At 56.7% G+C, this 16,340-nt stretch overlaps 1 protein-coding gene across 4 annotated transcripts in view; it reads right to left on the bottom strand.

Moving 5' to 3' along the window:
* CUNH8orf34 (chromosome unknown C8orf34 homolog) overlaps positions 1-16,340 on the bottom strand; it is a 46,613-nt gene that overhangs the window by 11,807 nt on the left and 18,466 nt on the right. For all 4 annotated transcript variants that reach the window (XM_068162530.1, XM_068162533.1, XM_068162531.1 and 1 more), the window contains 4 exons: positions 13,245-13,273; positions 10,862-11,031; positions 9,696-9,862; positions 6,876-7,011 (listed from right to left, as the gene is read on the bottom strand). In XM_068162530.1, coding sequence (XP_068018631.1) covers positions 6,876-7,011; positions 9,696-9,862; positions 10,862-11,031; positions 13,245-13,273 — 502 coding nt within the window. The remainder of the gene's footprint in view (positions 1-6,875; positions 7,012-9,695; positions 9,863-10,861; positions 11,032-13,244; positions 13,274-16,340) is intronic.

The raw sequence follows: 16,340 nt of genomic DNA, 5'->3' as shown, positions 1-16,340 counted from the left end.
CACCTCTGGAGCTGGGGTCCAGCAGAGCTGCAGGCAGCAGGGTCCATGCACACCTCTGGAGCTGGGGTCCAGCAGAGCTGCAGGCAGCAGGGTCCATGCACACCTCTGGAGCTGGGGTCCAGCAGAGCTGCAGGCAGCAGGGTCCATGCACACCTCTGGAGCTGGGGTCCAGCACAGCTGCAGGCAGCAGGGTCCATGCACACCTCTGGAGCTGGGGTCCAGCACAGCACAGCTGCAGGCAGCAGGGTCCATGCACACCTCTGGAGCTGGGGTCCAGCACAGCACAGCTGCAGGCAGCAGGATCCATGCACACCTCTGGAGCTGGGGTCCAGCACAGCACAGCTGCAGGCAGCAGGATCCATGCACACCTCTGGAGCTGGGGTCCAGCACAGCACAGCTGCAGGCAGCAGGGTCCATGCACACCTCTGGAGCTGGGGTCCAGCACAGCTGCAGGCAGCAGGGTCCATGCACACTGCAATAAGGAATTAGCTTCCCAGCACACAGCAAAGGGAGCCAGAGCAGCAAGGGGGAAAGGCTTGGGGGAGCAATTGTCTTCTGAAATCACTGAGGGGGTTAAGAGTGTTTTGGAGGGGAAGAGAGCAAGGTGTCTGAAGCAGGTCCCCCAGTGAGGGCTGGGATGCAGTGGGGGAGCTGGGAGCCAGCACAGTCATGCTCAGGACCAGGCACAGCAATAACCATTTCATTTTCAAACATGCTCCTGCTGGCCTCAGGACTACAAATCAAGGCTGGCAGACTCCAAAGGGCTGAAAAAATCCTTCAAGCCTACTCGTTCTGAATTCCCCCATGGTGTTCTCCTGTTTGCAGTGCAGCCAGCTCCCCACACCAGCTCCATCCTTTTACAACCAGCCTGAGCTAACAAAAAAACACAGAATAAACCAGCTGCTGGAAGAGATGTCCCAGGGGGCTCTGCCTGAGGAGTTTCCAGCAGCAAGAGGGCAGAGGTGGACTCCCCCACAGCTCTCTGAACTGAAAGAGCTACAAAGAGAGTCCCATTGGCTTCTTGGTCACTCAAGAGATGCACAGCGAATCGTTTGCTTAGCACCAAGCCTGTGGAGCCAGCACAAACCTGAGGCAAGCTCAGCTCTCGGGGAGAGGAGGGCCAAGAAAAGGTAAATAGAGAAATTAAAACCAGAAAACCCAAACTAAACCAAAACTGAGAGGAGCTAAAGCATGACAGCTAGGGGCATGAGCAGTGCAGGGCTGCCTGCTCTGCAAGAGCCACTCAGCACACAGCCAGAGAGTGGGGAGCAGAAGGCAGCGAGGGAAGGGCTCAAGATCAGGAAGGCAAAGGTCTGGTGAGACTTGAAGGCAGAACTTTCCCAACACTCTGTCTCTCAACCATCAGAAGTTTCCCCACAGGTCATTTCTGGGCCAGCCACTTCCCTTTGGGAATCCTTTCTCCCTGCACCCATTCATTCCCTGGGATGCCACCAGCGAGGCAGGGCTGGCAGGGAGGGTTTGAGAGGTTCTTCCTGCTGGCACAGCCCTGGGTCATGGATTGCTGGAAGTGCCACCTGCACAGCCTGAGACCAGCCTGGCACTAGCCTGGCTTCTGCCCCCCTGCTGCAGAATGAGGCAGCAGTCTGCTGTGTCCTGGGAGGAGGTCTCACTGCCAGGGTGTCTGCACACAGAGGATGACCAAAGCCTCTTCCAGCCCCCACAAACCCTGGGAGGTTCTCTCCTGCATTTCCTCACAGCTCATTAGCAAGCCTTCCACCAAATGCTTCCCAGCAGCCTCAGGTCTCATCAGCATTGTCCTGGCTGTGGGATGCCTGGAACCAGCACCTCCCAGCACTCACTGTGAGCAACTGCAATGGTCAAAGCTTGAGCAGCAGCAGAGAATCCCCCACCCAGCCAAGAGTCACTGCCCCAGGCCACAGTCCTGCTCTCCCACCCCTGCCCTGCAGCCTAGGACAAACCACAGCCCTGCTCTCCCTCCCCTGCCCTGCAGCCTAGGACAAACCACAGCCCTGCTCTCCCTCCCCTGCTCCTCAGCCTAGGACAAACCACAGCCCTGCTCTCCCTCCCCTGCCCTGCAGCCTAGGACAAACCACAGCCCTGCTCTCCCTCCCCTGCCCTGCAGCCTAGGACAAACCACAGCCCTGCTCTCCCTCCCCTGCTCCTCAGCCTAGGACAAACCACAGCCCTGCTCTCCCTCCCCTGCCCTGCAGCCTAGGACAAACCACAGCCCTGCTCTCCCACCCCTGCCCTGCAGCCTAGGACAAACCACCACTGGGCTCCTCCCCAGCATGCTCGTGGTCCTCATGGATCTGTGTCATCACAGAAGGGTTTCAGTTGGAACAGCCCTCAAAGATCACCCAGTCCAAGCATCAACCAACCCCACCATGGCCCCAAGTGCCATGGCCACAGGGTTCTGGACCACCTCCAGGGATGGGGACTCCACCACCTCCCTGGGCAGCCTGTGCCAGTCCCTGACAAACCTTTAAAGCTCATCCAGTCCAATGCCCCTGCAGCCAGCAGGCACAGCTGCAACTGGAGCAGGGGGCTCAGAGCCCCAGACAACCTGACCTGGGATGGTTGCAGCCATGGGCCCCATGGCAGGGGGCTGTAGCTGGATGATCTTTAACATCCCTTCCAAGCCAGCCCAGTCAGTGAAGAAGCAAAAGCTGAGTGGCAGACTGGGGGACAAGACACCCCGAAAGAGTCAGGGCTGGAGCTGCAGGGCAGGGCAGGGCAGCCATGCAGATGGCACAGCCAGGCAGGCTGGCATGAGGATTTTGGAGTGGCTTTCCCTGGAGCAGGTTTCCAGGAGCCTGTGCCGCTGGCAGCAGGCTCAGAGCCCCTCATTTATCCCACATTAGCAGCTCAAGCAGATGCTGCTGCACTTGAACTGTGCTCCGCACCCCGGCGGTGCCAGGCGGCAAAGCTTAATGCCCCAGTGGAGAGCTGCCCTCCGGCGTGGGGCCCCCCTGGGCTGATCCCTCTCGTGCTGAAGGGGCTCAGGACCTGGCTGCCGTCGCTGCTGCTCGGCGAGGGGCTGGAACACCGCAGCTGGCTCCATTTGTATGCGACTGCTGCCCCTGCCCAGCAGCCTTGCTCAGCAGCCCCCAGGCTGGTGGCACAGGGTGTTTGCTATAATCCCATTGCTGCCCTAGTCACATGCAGCCCCTGTTTTGTACCCCAGTGAGGGGAAGGAGAATGAATGCAGCCCCTGCACTGTTAAAAACAAAAGCTTCTTACTGCCAGGAATGCACTGGCAGGGCTCCACAAGACCAAGGTTTAACTTTGCAGCATGGCAGTGGGCACACAAGGCTAATGGGTGGTCCTGGCAAAAAACAACCCACCCCCAGCAGCAGAGAAAAAGAGCCCCCCCCCCCAGTTCATTCAGACAGCACAGGAAGGTTATCTCAGACCTTATGCCTGATTAAATTCTTGCAAAGCGCTCAGCTGCACCTCACAAAGCAGGAGGAGAGGTGGAAGTGTGGTCTGGCTCCTACAAATCGCTGTTTAGATCTCTGTTTAACCCCTGGGAGCTCTGCTGGTGCGTGAGGAGGGTGCCTGAGGGCTCGGCCGCCAGACCTGGCACCCGCCGGCTGTGCCTGCAGCCCCGGAGCCGCGGTCCGGGCGGAGCAGGAGCCTCCCTCTCAGCCAGCTGTGCCCCTGGGTGGAGGAGGGACTGCTGTGACCACAGCTGCGCTCCAAGTCCGGCCCAGCTGCACCAAGAGGCTCAATGCTGACTCTGTGCTGGAGAGCAGACCCCAACCCTTCCAAGAGCAGGGGGGGCTGCAGCCTTTTCCCTGTCTCTCTGAACCTCCTCTGTCCAGCTTCAGATCGAGGTCACCCCTGTTCCCAGAGTGCTGCTTGCCTTGCCCTGCAGCCCAGGGGCAGCTCTGGCACTGGCACTGCTCTGCAGGCCCCTTCCCCTCTGAAAAGCCTCCCCAGGCTGCTCCCCATCTGCATTTCCCCAGGGGCAGCATCCCTGCAGAGCACAGCGAGCTCCTTACAGCTATACTCCAGGCTGCAAAGCGATTCACACTCTGGGGCATTAACCTTTCCTCACATTGCTCTCTCCCTCTCTTTGGTTTGTGTTTGGTAGGGGCCTGGGGGTGGATCTTGGGGTGCTTTTTAAACCTGTAAAAGCCAGCTTGGTGTGACAGCTTGAGAGCATCTCCCCTCAGTACCTCCTGGATGTCTCCTAGGGGGGAGAACTTCACCTTTCCTTACAACTCCTGCCCTGGGCTGTCCTAAGTCCATCTGTTGGTGGAGGGTGGTGGGGAAGTCTGTCAGCACTGAGGGCTGGGTACCAGTTTCTATGAAGATTGTTTATTGCAGTTCTGCTCCTGTCCATTCTCAACTGTCTCCTTCAGTTGTTTAAGGAAATCCCTCTCAGAAGAGCCCCAACACGCCCAAGGAGCCTTCCAGAGGAGGGATCACAGGAAAATGGAGACAGGGAATCACTTAAATTCATTTCTGACAGGCAGCAAGGTGAAAGAATGAGATCTATGCAAATGCAAGAGTCAAAGCCAGCTCCCAGTCTGAGCTCAAACCTTTCCTAACATTTGGAGCTCTGCCAATCACATTTCAAGCAGGAAGGCATCCTCCTCCCACAGGCAGCCAGCACCCCTCCAGCAGCCCAGCTCTGCCTTGACAAGCCCTGCAGCACCCCCACTGCCAGCCACAGCTCCACTCAGCTCACTGTGTGCAACCCAAAGCCAGGCCCAGGGCAGAGGCAAGGCACCTGCTGAGCTGCAGCCTAGAGCATGGCCAGCAGCAGCTTCTGCTCTGCCCTCTCAGCTGTGCCTACAGGCAAATCCCTGAGCACTCAGCAGCCAGGCTCATCACACCAGGCTGCTGAGAGAGCAGGAACCCCCAACCACCGTTTCTAACCCAAAGCAATGCTCTCATGCTGTCCCTGCCATAAACACAAGGCTTTGCCATAGGAATGCAGAGAATGGCAGCACTCTGAGCTCCCCCAGGCAGGACCCAGCGCCCCAGGCTGGGGCTTCACAGCAGGGTGTTTGCAGTGGCTGCACCACTGAGCAGCAGCAAATGGCACTGCTCTGGGAGGCAAGGAGGGCAAAGCCCTGTCTGGGTGTCCTCCAAGCTCCACACAGCTCTCTCCACCCACTGCTTCAGCTGCTTTGGAGGTCTGAGACCTGACTGTACTGATCACTTGAAGTCAGAGAGGGAAGGTGCCCTCAGATGCAGGGAGAAGGATGAGATGCTGCAGCAGAGCAGAGCCCTCACAGCCCCGAAGGACAAATGCTGGCTGCTGAGCACAGCAGCAGCACCTGCTGGCAACACCTGCTGCCCCTTGCCTTGCTCTGAGGTGCTTCAGTTACTGAACTCCCCCAGCCTCTGCAGAGAGAGCTCAGCTGCAGCAAGTGCAGAGAGCCCAGGCCAGGAAGGGACCATCCAGGCACCTTCTCCGCCTGAGCTGTCCAGGCTCAGTGGAGCTCTGCAGAAGTGAACTGTCAGGAGAGGATTTGATGAGGTCTTCCTCTCTCATCTCCTGTTTAGAGTGCAGAGCCACACAGTCCAGCTAGCCAAAGGAGAAGAGCAGTAGCCAAGGCTGTGAGGTTTGGCACAAGATCTGAGCTGTCTGCTCCCTGGCACACAGGGCAGAGGGCATGGAGAATATTGTGGCACCTGCTGGCAGGGCTGCTCCAGGGAATCTCACATTTAATTAACCTTCAGAGCAATTCAGGCAGGAGTTCAGGTACCTTCAAGAAGGCCAAGCAGAAAACAGCATTCCTCTTCTCCTTCCTGTTCCACTGGTGACTCCAGGGACAGCTGAAGTCAGCTGAAGGAAAAGCTGCCACACTTTCACCTGGCTGCTGGATCTCGCTCTCAGCCCAGGCAGCTCCTTTCCAGCACACCCACTGCTCTCTCCTTGAAGCAGGAGGCCAGGCTGCCGGCAGCACAGCCCCAGCGGCAGAAGCCCCCCGGCGGCTGCCGCCCCGAGCCCCCGAGCCCCGCTGGGGAGATGCTGCTGTCTGAGGGATGCGGTGTCCCAGAGCACCCGAGGAAGCCCTGCAGCCCCTCCTCCTACATGAGCAGTAATTTAGGAGCAAAATGGGGCAAAAAGTAGGGCGGTAGGGTGGCATATGGCCAAACTTTTGACTTAATTTCACCACAGGTTGCTTTTTATTTACAAGCAGCTAATCCCCTCTCAAGCCACACAAAGGAGCAGGCAGCGGCAAAGGCGGGCAGATGAAATTGGCATGCCTCGGCTTTGTTCTTGCTAATCTGGCCCATTAACAGGAGGGTGAGAAGGCCACTTTTGTCATTTCAACAGGCTTAAAGCCCTGCTCCAAATGAGCTTTTGTCTGCGGAGAAGAATGCGGTTTCAGGGGGTTCTGTTAGTGTTGCCTTCTCAAGTTGACTTGGCTCCGGCGAGGCCAACCTGTTTATTTGGCCCTCCTACTGTACAGGCAGGAATTATTTCCAGCTGTCAAAACCGAAAAGGCTTCAAGCTGACTAAATCATTTCTCAGAGGTGGAACAGGATGAGATTATGGAGTGCTAAGAAGCCACTGCTGGAAGTGCTGCAGTGCACCTGTGCAACTCAATCTCCATTCCTGCAGGTGCTGGAAGCTTGGCATTCCCTGAGTCATCCCCTGCAAAACCGCAGAAGCTCAAATAGCCAAAGGAGCTCAGGGTCACGGAGCTTCAAACAGCTTCAGGCTGGGAAGCAAGGCCTGAGACTACCCCTGGCCTTTGATTCACTGCTGCTGTGACAAACCAAGCACCAACCTGCCTGGCACAGCCCAGCTGCCAGGGGCCACAGGGGAGCTGGGAGCTAAGAGATTACTTTCCTTTAGCACAGGAGAGGTCAGCACAGCCCAGAGAGAGAGCCTGGGGGAGCCCGGGGGGGGCTGCTCTGTGTTTTACCTGGCACACCTGGCACAGATGTTCAGCGTCACCTTGGCTTGAGGCTCTGCCAGGTGAGTGCTCCGGCCTGGATTGAATTTGCTCCCAGAAGACATCACACTTGTGACTCCTTCCATTCTCAGGTCATCCAGATCCTCTGCAAGGAGACAGGAGAGCTGGCTGAACACACAGCAGCTCAGGAAGCAAACACAGGCAGGTAGTTGTGTGACCATGGGCAAAGGCATCTGAGTCTGGATTTACCCAGAGAGAGACTGGGGTCCCTCCAGGCTCCATCACTTTTGGTGTGGACTGTCAAAGATCTTTCCTTCCTTTGGTGCTCTGTCAGAGGCCTTCCTGGGCAAGCTGCTGTGGGTACCCTGCTGGAGCAGAGCTTGGGCTGGGTGATCTCCAGAGGTCACCTCCAACCCTCTCCATGCTGGGCCTCTGTGACTGCAGCTTTTGATGGCACTTTGACTCCTGCACTCTGCCACAGCGCTGAGCGACTCCAGAATCTGAGGGCCTCAGATTTCCCATGCAGATGCTGCACTTCCCTCCCACCATCGGTGGCTCATGTTGAGCTTAACCAACAGCCAAAAGGCCTCCTCAGGACTCTTCTGCCTATTCTCTGCCCAAAGCCAGTCCATGAGCACAGCTAGCCCTGACCCCAGCTCTGTGCTGACCAACCATGGACCTGGAGCAGAGCTCAGGAAGGCAGCACCGCTGTGATCAGATCATGATGGGAGCACCCCTGAAACAACACAGCCATAACTTCAGCCTAATTATTTGTGACTGACACAGCCCAGTTGCTCTCCATTTCCTGGAGCACAGCAGGAAAGTCAGCTCCTCTCAGAAATACTCAAACATGTCAGGAGAGTTTTCTCTCCCTCTAAGAGCATCCAAGTTCACATGGAAAGCCTCTGATGAAATCCCCTGCAAAGATCCATTTCCCCTCACAGCCAGCAGCAGAAATAGGTCTGCAAGCCATTGGCAGACACCTTGCCAAGCCTCCTCCACCCCAAACCTCACTTAGAGAGCTTCTGCAGTTAGGTGCTGGTGATGGGACAATTAAATCTGTGACAGGCTGAGGAGCTGCCTCTCTGCAGCCATTCCCTCCCAGCTGCCTGTGGCTGTGTGCACACCGAGAGCCAGACACAGAAAGTGACCAGAAAGTTCCTCTGCAGCTGCTGCAGTGACCACCAGTGCCAGCTTCTGGGGGTCCCTCAGCAAACCCACACCCCAAGGAAGAGCCTCCCATGTGGGTGTGCTGCAGAAACCTGCTGGAGAGGTGGCATGTGAGCAAGAGGCAGCAGTGCCACGAGGAGGAAACTGCTGAGGCTGGAAGAGACCTTTGGTATCACCCAGAGCTCACAGCCCCACCCCTGCTGCTGAGATTCACAACCAGCTCAAGCTACACAAAGCCCAGGCTGCCCCTGGCAGTGCCAGACCTGCCTGGCTGCCCCTTCCTCAGCAGCAATGGCTGCTGCTGTGGCTCTGGCACAGCCTGGGGAGTGCTGCTCTCCCAGCTCCTGCACCACCCAGGATGACAGGAGGCAGACATCCACAGCTTGCACCATTAGAGGAGCTCACAGGATCACTGCCCTGGCCTTGGGAAACCTGCCACATTTTGTTAGGGTGGACAGCCTGGGCAGCTCCAGAGCCACTCTGACACAGCCTGCAGCGGAGCTCTGGAAGCGTGAACTATTTTGCTGCTTGCTCCCCCTATGAAAATGTCACTTTCTAGTTTAGAGGAGGGAGAAAAATAACCAACCAGTTTCTCCTCTCTCCTGCATGTTTCTTGTCAATGTGCCCAAGGGCTGTAGGTCGTTGCTGTGCTTCTGACACTTGGATGTACACTGACCTACAGCCACAGGTTTGAAATTCATGTCCATGGCAATGAGTAGCACAAAAGATGCCAGAGCTCACCACAGCAAGCTGCAGAGCATCAGCTGAACCTTCCCCACCGGCTCTACGATCTCTGGGAAGAGAGATTCCACAGCTCCGCAGCCGCCGGAGGGCTTCTCCTCCCCTGCAGCCTCGGCTCCGCGGCTCAGCCGCTCGCAGCTCAGCTGCGCGGGCATAAACCGAGCAGCAGCGCCCTCCGGTGGCCTCCGCTGGGACTGTGCCGCCCTGAGCCCTCTCCCGGCCGGGGCAGACGCAGCACGGGCGCATTTCATTCCCTTGCTGGCCTTTATCTTCAGATAAAGCTAACAAATGTTGGAAGGGAAAAATACTGCTGCAAGCCACGAGTGCTTGCCGAGCGTCTCGCACTGAACAACGGCAGGAAAGGGAAGATTAATTCCCTTCCTGCAGCGATTTCCCTTCTCTCAACCAGCAGTTCTGGGACAGCCAGCAGAGATGCTTCTAGAGTGTAGTTTGATGTATCTGATGTTACAGTCTGCTGGAAAAACAGAGCCTCTGGAGAGGCTACAAATGCCCACTGCCTAAGCTGTGTGTAGCTGCTACATCCCAACCAAACTACACCAAAGAGCTGAGACAGCTAAGAAAAAGAGAACCAAGTGGAAGCCAGCACAGCTGATTCTGCTCCTTGCACCTAAATACATTCCCCAAGCAGAACCTGCAAGTGCTCGATGCAGGAGATCTCCTGAGGCATTTGGCCCTTCACAGGACGTGGATGCAGCTGCTGCTGTCTCCACACACTCTCCACTGCATCCCCCCCGGAAGCTGCAAGCTAAACCCTAGGAGGCTCCACACAGTCGCTGGATACCTGAGCTTCAAACAGGAGGAGCAGTTTGAAGCTTATCTGTGAGCAGCTGTGGCACTTGCTAGATTCATCTCTACTGCAGGGAGTGGCAGAGAACAGAGGGAGTGGTTTGCAGTTACCCAGCAGCTCCATGGCATCATCCTCGTTGTCGATGTCCTCCTCGGTGACGGAGGGAGCTGTGCTCTGGGCAGAGTCGAAGGAGTCCTGCGAGAGCATGGCAGCCAGCAGCTTCTTGTGCTGCTGCTGCTGCTGCTTCAGTCCCTTGCTCTTTGGCTCCATTTTCAAGCTGGGAGGGAGGGAAGCACAGCTTTCTCTTACTGCTGCTCTCTAGGACACAGGTCACAAATGGCTGCAGCCCAGGATGTCCTCCAGACCTGCTGCTGGACACCATCTCAGCACACTCAAACCCCCCTTCCCTGACCACTGGCTGCTAGGAGTCACAGGCTGGCAGGGCACCAGCCACCTTGGGTTGGCTACCCCAGCTTTCCCAGTCAGGCCAGCCATGAAATCTGTCCTGGGTGCTGGCCCTGGTAGCAGATGCTACAAGGAGAGGAAGTGGCCTGGACCTGCACCAGGGGAGGTTTAGGCTGGGGGTGAGGAAACACATTTTCCTTTCTAGACATGGGAACCAGCTGCCCAGGGAGGTGGTGCAGTCACCACCCATGGAGGGGTTCAAGAGACCTGTGGACGTGTGGCACCTGAGGATGTGGTTCAGTGGCCTGTGAGCCTCTCCTGGCATCAGGTGCCCCCTGCTCTCCTTGCTCATACACCAGGCAAGGTGATTTTGTCATGATGCCCAACAAAGCCGCTCCAATACTGCTCTCAAAGCCATTAATCACACTTGATAATTACAGCATTAGCTGTGAGGCTTCTCACAGCTTGTACCACCCTCTGCACAGGCTAAATATGCTGCTTTGAATCATCTTTGCTCCTCAGAACTAAAGCTGCCTGCTCCCTTCTGCAGGTCTGATGGAGATGCTGAGTCCTGCTCCTTCCCCTTGAGGCAAGGAACACAATATGCCTCATTTGCTCTGCAGCCTGGACTGGATCTTTATTCAGTGTCTTTATCAGACTGCTGAATGAGGAAACAAAACCCACCCCAGGCCCTCTGCTTTCCCAGGACCTGCCCTGCAGAGAGCAAGGGCTGAGTCCTGCCGGCTCCAGCACAGTGTCTGCCCGCAGGATCACTGCTCCACACTGCTGCCTCTGGACCAGCAGCTCTTGCAGCCTCTCCCCACACACTCACACACACACACCCCATGTGCAGGCTGCACCCAAGCCTCACCTTCCTCCGGGGCTGCTGCTGTCCTCACTGTCCCACTGCTCGTTTTTGCTCCTGGGCGTTGGGGGCTGCAGCATCTCCGCGGCCAGGGGGTCGGCGTCGTTCTCCTCACGGCCAATCCATTCCCCAATCACTCGAGGCCTCAGGATGGGGGTGTTGAAACCTGCACTGTCCTGAGGGGGAACAAAGACCATAGAGGAAAACCTGCAGCGTCCTGAGGGGAAACAGAGCCCCAAGAGAAAAACCTGCAGCATCCTGAGGGGAAACAGAGCCCCAAGGGAGATGCTGCCCTGCTGGGTCCCAGCCACACAGGGAAAGAATAGATGGAAAATAGAAGTGGTCATCAAAAGCACAAAATGAGGACAGTCTCAGAGGGCTGCAGAAGGCCCAGAGGCAATCAGGGACTGAGGAGAAGATTCTTAGAGGCTTCCTCCAACTGAAGCAGTTCTATGATTCCAAGATTCCAAGAGGGATTTGCCCACTCCAGTGCCTGAACCTCTCCTATTTCTTACTCTCCAGCAGCAGCTGGAGCTACCTGGAGGATCCTCTTGAACACTGCTGCTGCCTTTTGGGTAAGCACAGAGCTCCCCCAGGCAGCAGCCTGCCAGCTCTGCTCAGCCACACACAGGCTGCTTCGGCCCCGCGCAGCCCAGAGGCTGCTGCAGACTACCAGCACTGCCCTTAGTGCATGGGGAGTTAATGCAAAGCCAAACACCTCTGCACCTGCCCCTCCAGACATAGCCCTGCTGGGATTGCCGTCGTGTGTCTCACTCCAGGAATGGCATCAATGCCCTCAGAGGCTGCAGGGCTGGGGCTGGCACTTGTAGCCCCGTGCTGGGAGGAGGGGGCTGCGGGGGGGTTACAAGCACAGCACAGCTGGAGCTGTGGAAGCAAGAGGGATGATTCCCAGGGTTAGGCTGGGGGTTGAGATTAAGGAAACAAAGAGTCCTTCAAAGTTGTCTGAAGAAGCTGTTCTGAAGTGGTATCATAGAATGGGTTGGGTTGGAAGGGACCTCCAAAGGTCACTCAGTCCAACCCCCTGCACTCAGCAGGGACATCCTCCCCTACAGCAGCTTGCTCAGAGCCTTCTTCAGCCTCACCTTGAAGATCTCCAGGGATGGAGCCTCACCACCTCCCTGGGCAACCTGCTGCAGTGTTTCAGCAGCCTCCTGGTGCAGATCTTGTTCCTCACATCCAATCTCAATCTGCTTTGCTCTCATTTCAAACCACTGCCCCTGGTGCTGTCCCTGCAGGCCTTTGGGAACAGTCCCTCTGCAGCCTTCTTGGAGCCCCTTCAACTACTGGCAGGCTGCTCTGAGGTCTGCCTGGAGCCTTCTCTTCTCCAGGCTGAACACCCCCAGCTCCCTCAGCCTGTCCCCAGAGCAGAGGATCTCTCTGAAGTGCTGCCCCTGCTCCCAGCCTCACTAGGAGGGCTGCAGACCAGGGGCTGTGTCCAACAGGACAGGCCAGCTGCAAACCACTGCAAGAAAACTGAGATGGAATGATGGGAGAGGAATATTTGGCCTTAGACTCTTTTCTAGGCCAGCAGAGACACTTCAAACACAGGTTCCTAATTAGCAGAGATGTTCTGCTCCTATCCCCTAACGAGAGAAGTGTTAGGAACACCAATCCTTGGCTGCTCCCTAGCTGTGTCAGTAAATATTCCTGCCATGAAACAATGGTTCCCAAACAAAGAGCAGCTGCTGAGAGTCACTGCAGTGCTTACTTAGCCTAGCAACACTGTTTTCTCCTCTTCCCAACCCAAACCATTTGCAAAGCCTCTTCCTTATTGACACAGACCTGCTAAGAGCTCAGCCTGAAGCAGAGGCAGCTCCTGAAATGCACCAAACCACAGAACAAGAAGAGGCTGTGAGCTGCTGTCCTGTGACTGTCTCTGCCCTGCCCTGGCCAGAAGCTCTAACTCTGCTCAGCAGAACTCCAAGAGCTTCCATTTGGACAGAGCCAAGAGTGACCCTGGGTTGGAACCATGGAATCCCAGAACTGCTTAGGCTGGTAAAGACCTCTAAGACCACTGAGTCCAACCATTATTAGCCTCACTGCCCCTTACATGACCCAGCCAATGCCTTGCCCCTCTCTGTCACCTTGCTGTGCTCTCACAGCCTTGCCAGACCAGCTCAGCACAGCCTCTCTGACCTCCTTTCTCTGGGAGATGCTTCTGTCCACGGGTGCCAGCCCCCCCTGGCTGCAGCTCTGGATGCATGGACACAAACTGTACTCACCCACAGAGCTTTCTATGTGCAAGCTCCCTCTGAGCCCAGCAGCACTGAAGGCTCTCTGCCAGGACAGGCAGATTCAGCTCTCCTTGCCTAAAGTTACCAGGAGCACCTCTGTCTGGGGGGGTCCTGAAGCACACAGGAGGTCTTACCTTATCCAGTTCATCAGAAAGAGCAATGCCTGGAAACAAAAGAGATTAAAACAAAAGTATCATCTTTGGCAGCATTCTCCCTCTGAATGCCTTGCAGCACAGCAGGCACAAGCAAGCCTGGAGCTGCAAAGTTCACCTGCACCACACCGTGGAGCAGGATTGGTGCCGCTAGGGAAACGGCCTGGAAACAACCTGCCCTTAGCTCCCCTCAGCTCCAGTGCCAGCAGAATGAGTGTTCAACAGTACATGGAGAAGCAAACAGCAGCTGGGACAGAAGAGTGCCAAGGAGCTCAAGCCCACCGACCCCTGGCTCCTGAAACTCAGCCAGCAGTTGGGCACAGACAGCTCCTGGTGCAGCCCTCACCCAGGGCAGCAGGGGCACGACTCCCCTCTCTCTCTCTCCAGGGCTCAGTGAGGAAATGGTGCTGTGAAAACAGAGTTTAGGGAGAGGGAAATCTCCAAGTGAAATGCAAACCGGTTTGCCTGAGCCCCCTGGACAAGAGCCTGGCTTCTCCCCTGCCTGCTTCCATCCTGCCAGTGAGCTCTCCTAGCTGTGACTCTCCTGTGGCCCGGGTGGTCTCACACTTGGCAACAAACCTTCACAGGACCCCCATGGCCCGCGGGGAAAGGAGGTAACCATGCACTGAACCACGCTGGAACCTCTGGCAGACCGAAAGCGAAGCACCCCCAGTGCTGAGGGGGTTTGGTCAGAAGCATTTCCAGGTCAGGAGCAACTCAAGAGCAGCTTGCCCCAAAGCATCTCTCTCTCTCTGGCTTTTTGCCACCCAAACTCCCAGCCCAGCTCTTTGCCATGGCTGCTTTCAGAACATGCATTCTTAGAGCTGCTCTTTGCAGGGCTGTCTTGGAGCCCTCTTGCCAGCCCTGTGGCCTCAGCAGCAGCACCATGGTCAGAGCAGGGAGAGAGCATCTGGTGGTCATTGCAGCATGGCAGTGTCTGCTCTGCTGACAGAGGCCCCTCCCAAAGAGCATCTGCAGCATCCTTTGGTGGAAGGAACTCCCTTTGGGGTCTGGAATGGGCATCTCCCACAGTAAAGGCTTCCTTTGGGACACCTTGCTTTGTTTCTAGCTTACCAGGAAATGAACTCTGGAACTGAGCCTTGCTACTGACAGTTCCATCAGGCCTCAGCTCCTGCCCAAGCAGCTCTTAGCAGCAGAGTTTTATCTGCTGCTGCTCTCCTGCAGCAGACACAATCAATCCAGGGCCTAATGCCTCTGCTCCCTGGCATTATTCCTCTGCAAGGAGTCGTTTCCAGGCTCTGATGCTCTCCATTCCACAGCAGACAATTAATTTTCAAGCCAGTGAGCACCAGTTTAGGTCCTTTAGATGTGGCAGGGCACAACCCCCCCTGCCTGCTGCTTTCTTCCTCAGCAGCTTCACACTGTGCAGCATCTTCACGTGCTGGGGCTACAGGAGGGGTGCTGGGATGAAAGTGAAAGCTGTGAAACTTCAGAGGCCATTTCTGCTTTTAGCTGTGGTCCTTGAACAATGCCAGCAAGAGACAAAGCAACTCGGAATGAGCTGAGGCTGTAGTGAGCCTGACCTCTGCCAGCTGCCCCGCTGCCCCTGACAAGTCCAACGAGCAGCTAGCCAGAAGGGAACCGAAGTGGTGCTCCTTCAGCTGCCTTCTTCAGCTCGGCGGGAGCCAGGAGCTTGAAGCGTTCTGCTGAACATCCAGAAGATGGCCACAGAGCTCCCAGGCGCCAGGCCGCCTCCCTCCCAAGCCCTCAGGACCTGCCAGCTTCGGGCGGCGCTCAGACAAGCTCGCCGCAGCTCCGGCTCCTCAGGCGAGAGTCGTTCCCGGGACCAGCCCGCGCCAGGGAGCTCGCGGATGGCTGAGCTGCCAACCTCGGAGCATCCCAGCCTCTGCAGCACAGCCCAGGACGTGATCCTTCTGCCATGACCAACCCTGCGGCTTTGGGCACCAGCACAGAACCCCTGCCCCGTGTGTGCCCGCCGCAGGGACTGCCCCGGGCCCCCTCCCCCCGGGCTGCGCAGATGCTGCTGGCACAGGCAGCCCGACAGGCGCTGCAGGGCAGGCTCTGCTGCTCATGGCAGCTGGGCTGCAGCTGGAACTGGTGATCTTAAAGGTCTTTCCCAACCTTACTGATTCGATTTCCATGTCCCGTGGCAAACCCTCCTGCCGCAGCACGCTGGACTCCACTCCCTCTGCCTGTTCCCACCCTCTGTCCAACACAAGAGAAAAGGAAGCAGCCTTGCATTGAAAAGGGACACCCCACATGGTTGCTCTGATGGCACCAATCAGCACTGCCTCCACAAAATACTTACCCAAAAGGAGCCCTTCCCAGGCAGCTCTGTGCAGGAACTTTGATGCAGACATCATGGCCCAGAGGCTCCCCCAGGCCAAGGCCACCTCAGGAGAGAGTAAACCACACTGCAAAGCCCTTCAGAACTCCTGGGTTTAGGCAAAGGTGGGCACTGCAGGAGGTTGGTTAGGATGGGAGGCACACACCAGCTAAAGACAGTCACAGCTCAACCCTTCTACTTGCCCCTGAATGCCAGCTCCCTTCTTCCAAGGACTGGAAGGTACCACCCTGAGGTGACACTCACAACCCCCAGCTCTGCAACAGCATCAGGGAGACTTTCAGCAAGACAAATACTGCTCCAGAAAAGGACACTGTGACTCAGGAGGGGACTTCAGTCCTGAGACTAAGAGTAGGTTAGAGCAGAAGAGCAAACATCTCCACAAAGGTGATTAAACCTTTGCCATCTGTAGGGAAAAGCTGCTTAGCAGCGAAGCAGCAGTGATCTCCTGGCCACACAGGCTCCACTTGATAATTGAACAGCAATAATTCTGTTGCCATCCCTCCTGTTCCAATCTCAAACACCATTATTTGGATGGCTGCTCATCCATCACCCCTCCAGCAAATGGATTTCAGGAGCCAGGGCAGCATCGGATGGCAGCAGCAGCAGCAGCAGGGAGATCAAACGACCTCCCTGAAAGGGCTGATTGAGCTTCTCTGAAAGTGCCAATCGGGACATCAATCACAGCCATCGATCTCACACGGGGCCAACACCAGTCCAAAGTTCAGCCTGAAGAGGAGAAATGAAAACCC

This window comes from Melanerpes formicivorus, unplaced genomic scaffold (genome assembly GCF_026170545.1).
Source record: "Melanerpes formicivorus ecotype bairdi unplaced genomic scaffold, bMelFor1.0.p_v2 SCAF_65, whole genome shotgun sequence".
In the NCBI taxonomy this organism is placed as follows: Eukaryota; Metazoa; Chordata; class Aves; order Piciformes; family Picidae; genus Melanerpes; species Melanerpes formicivorus.
The sequence above is the reverse complement of the archived record's forward strand: the minus strand, read 5'-3'. Positions and strand labels throughout refer to the sequence as shown.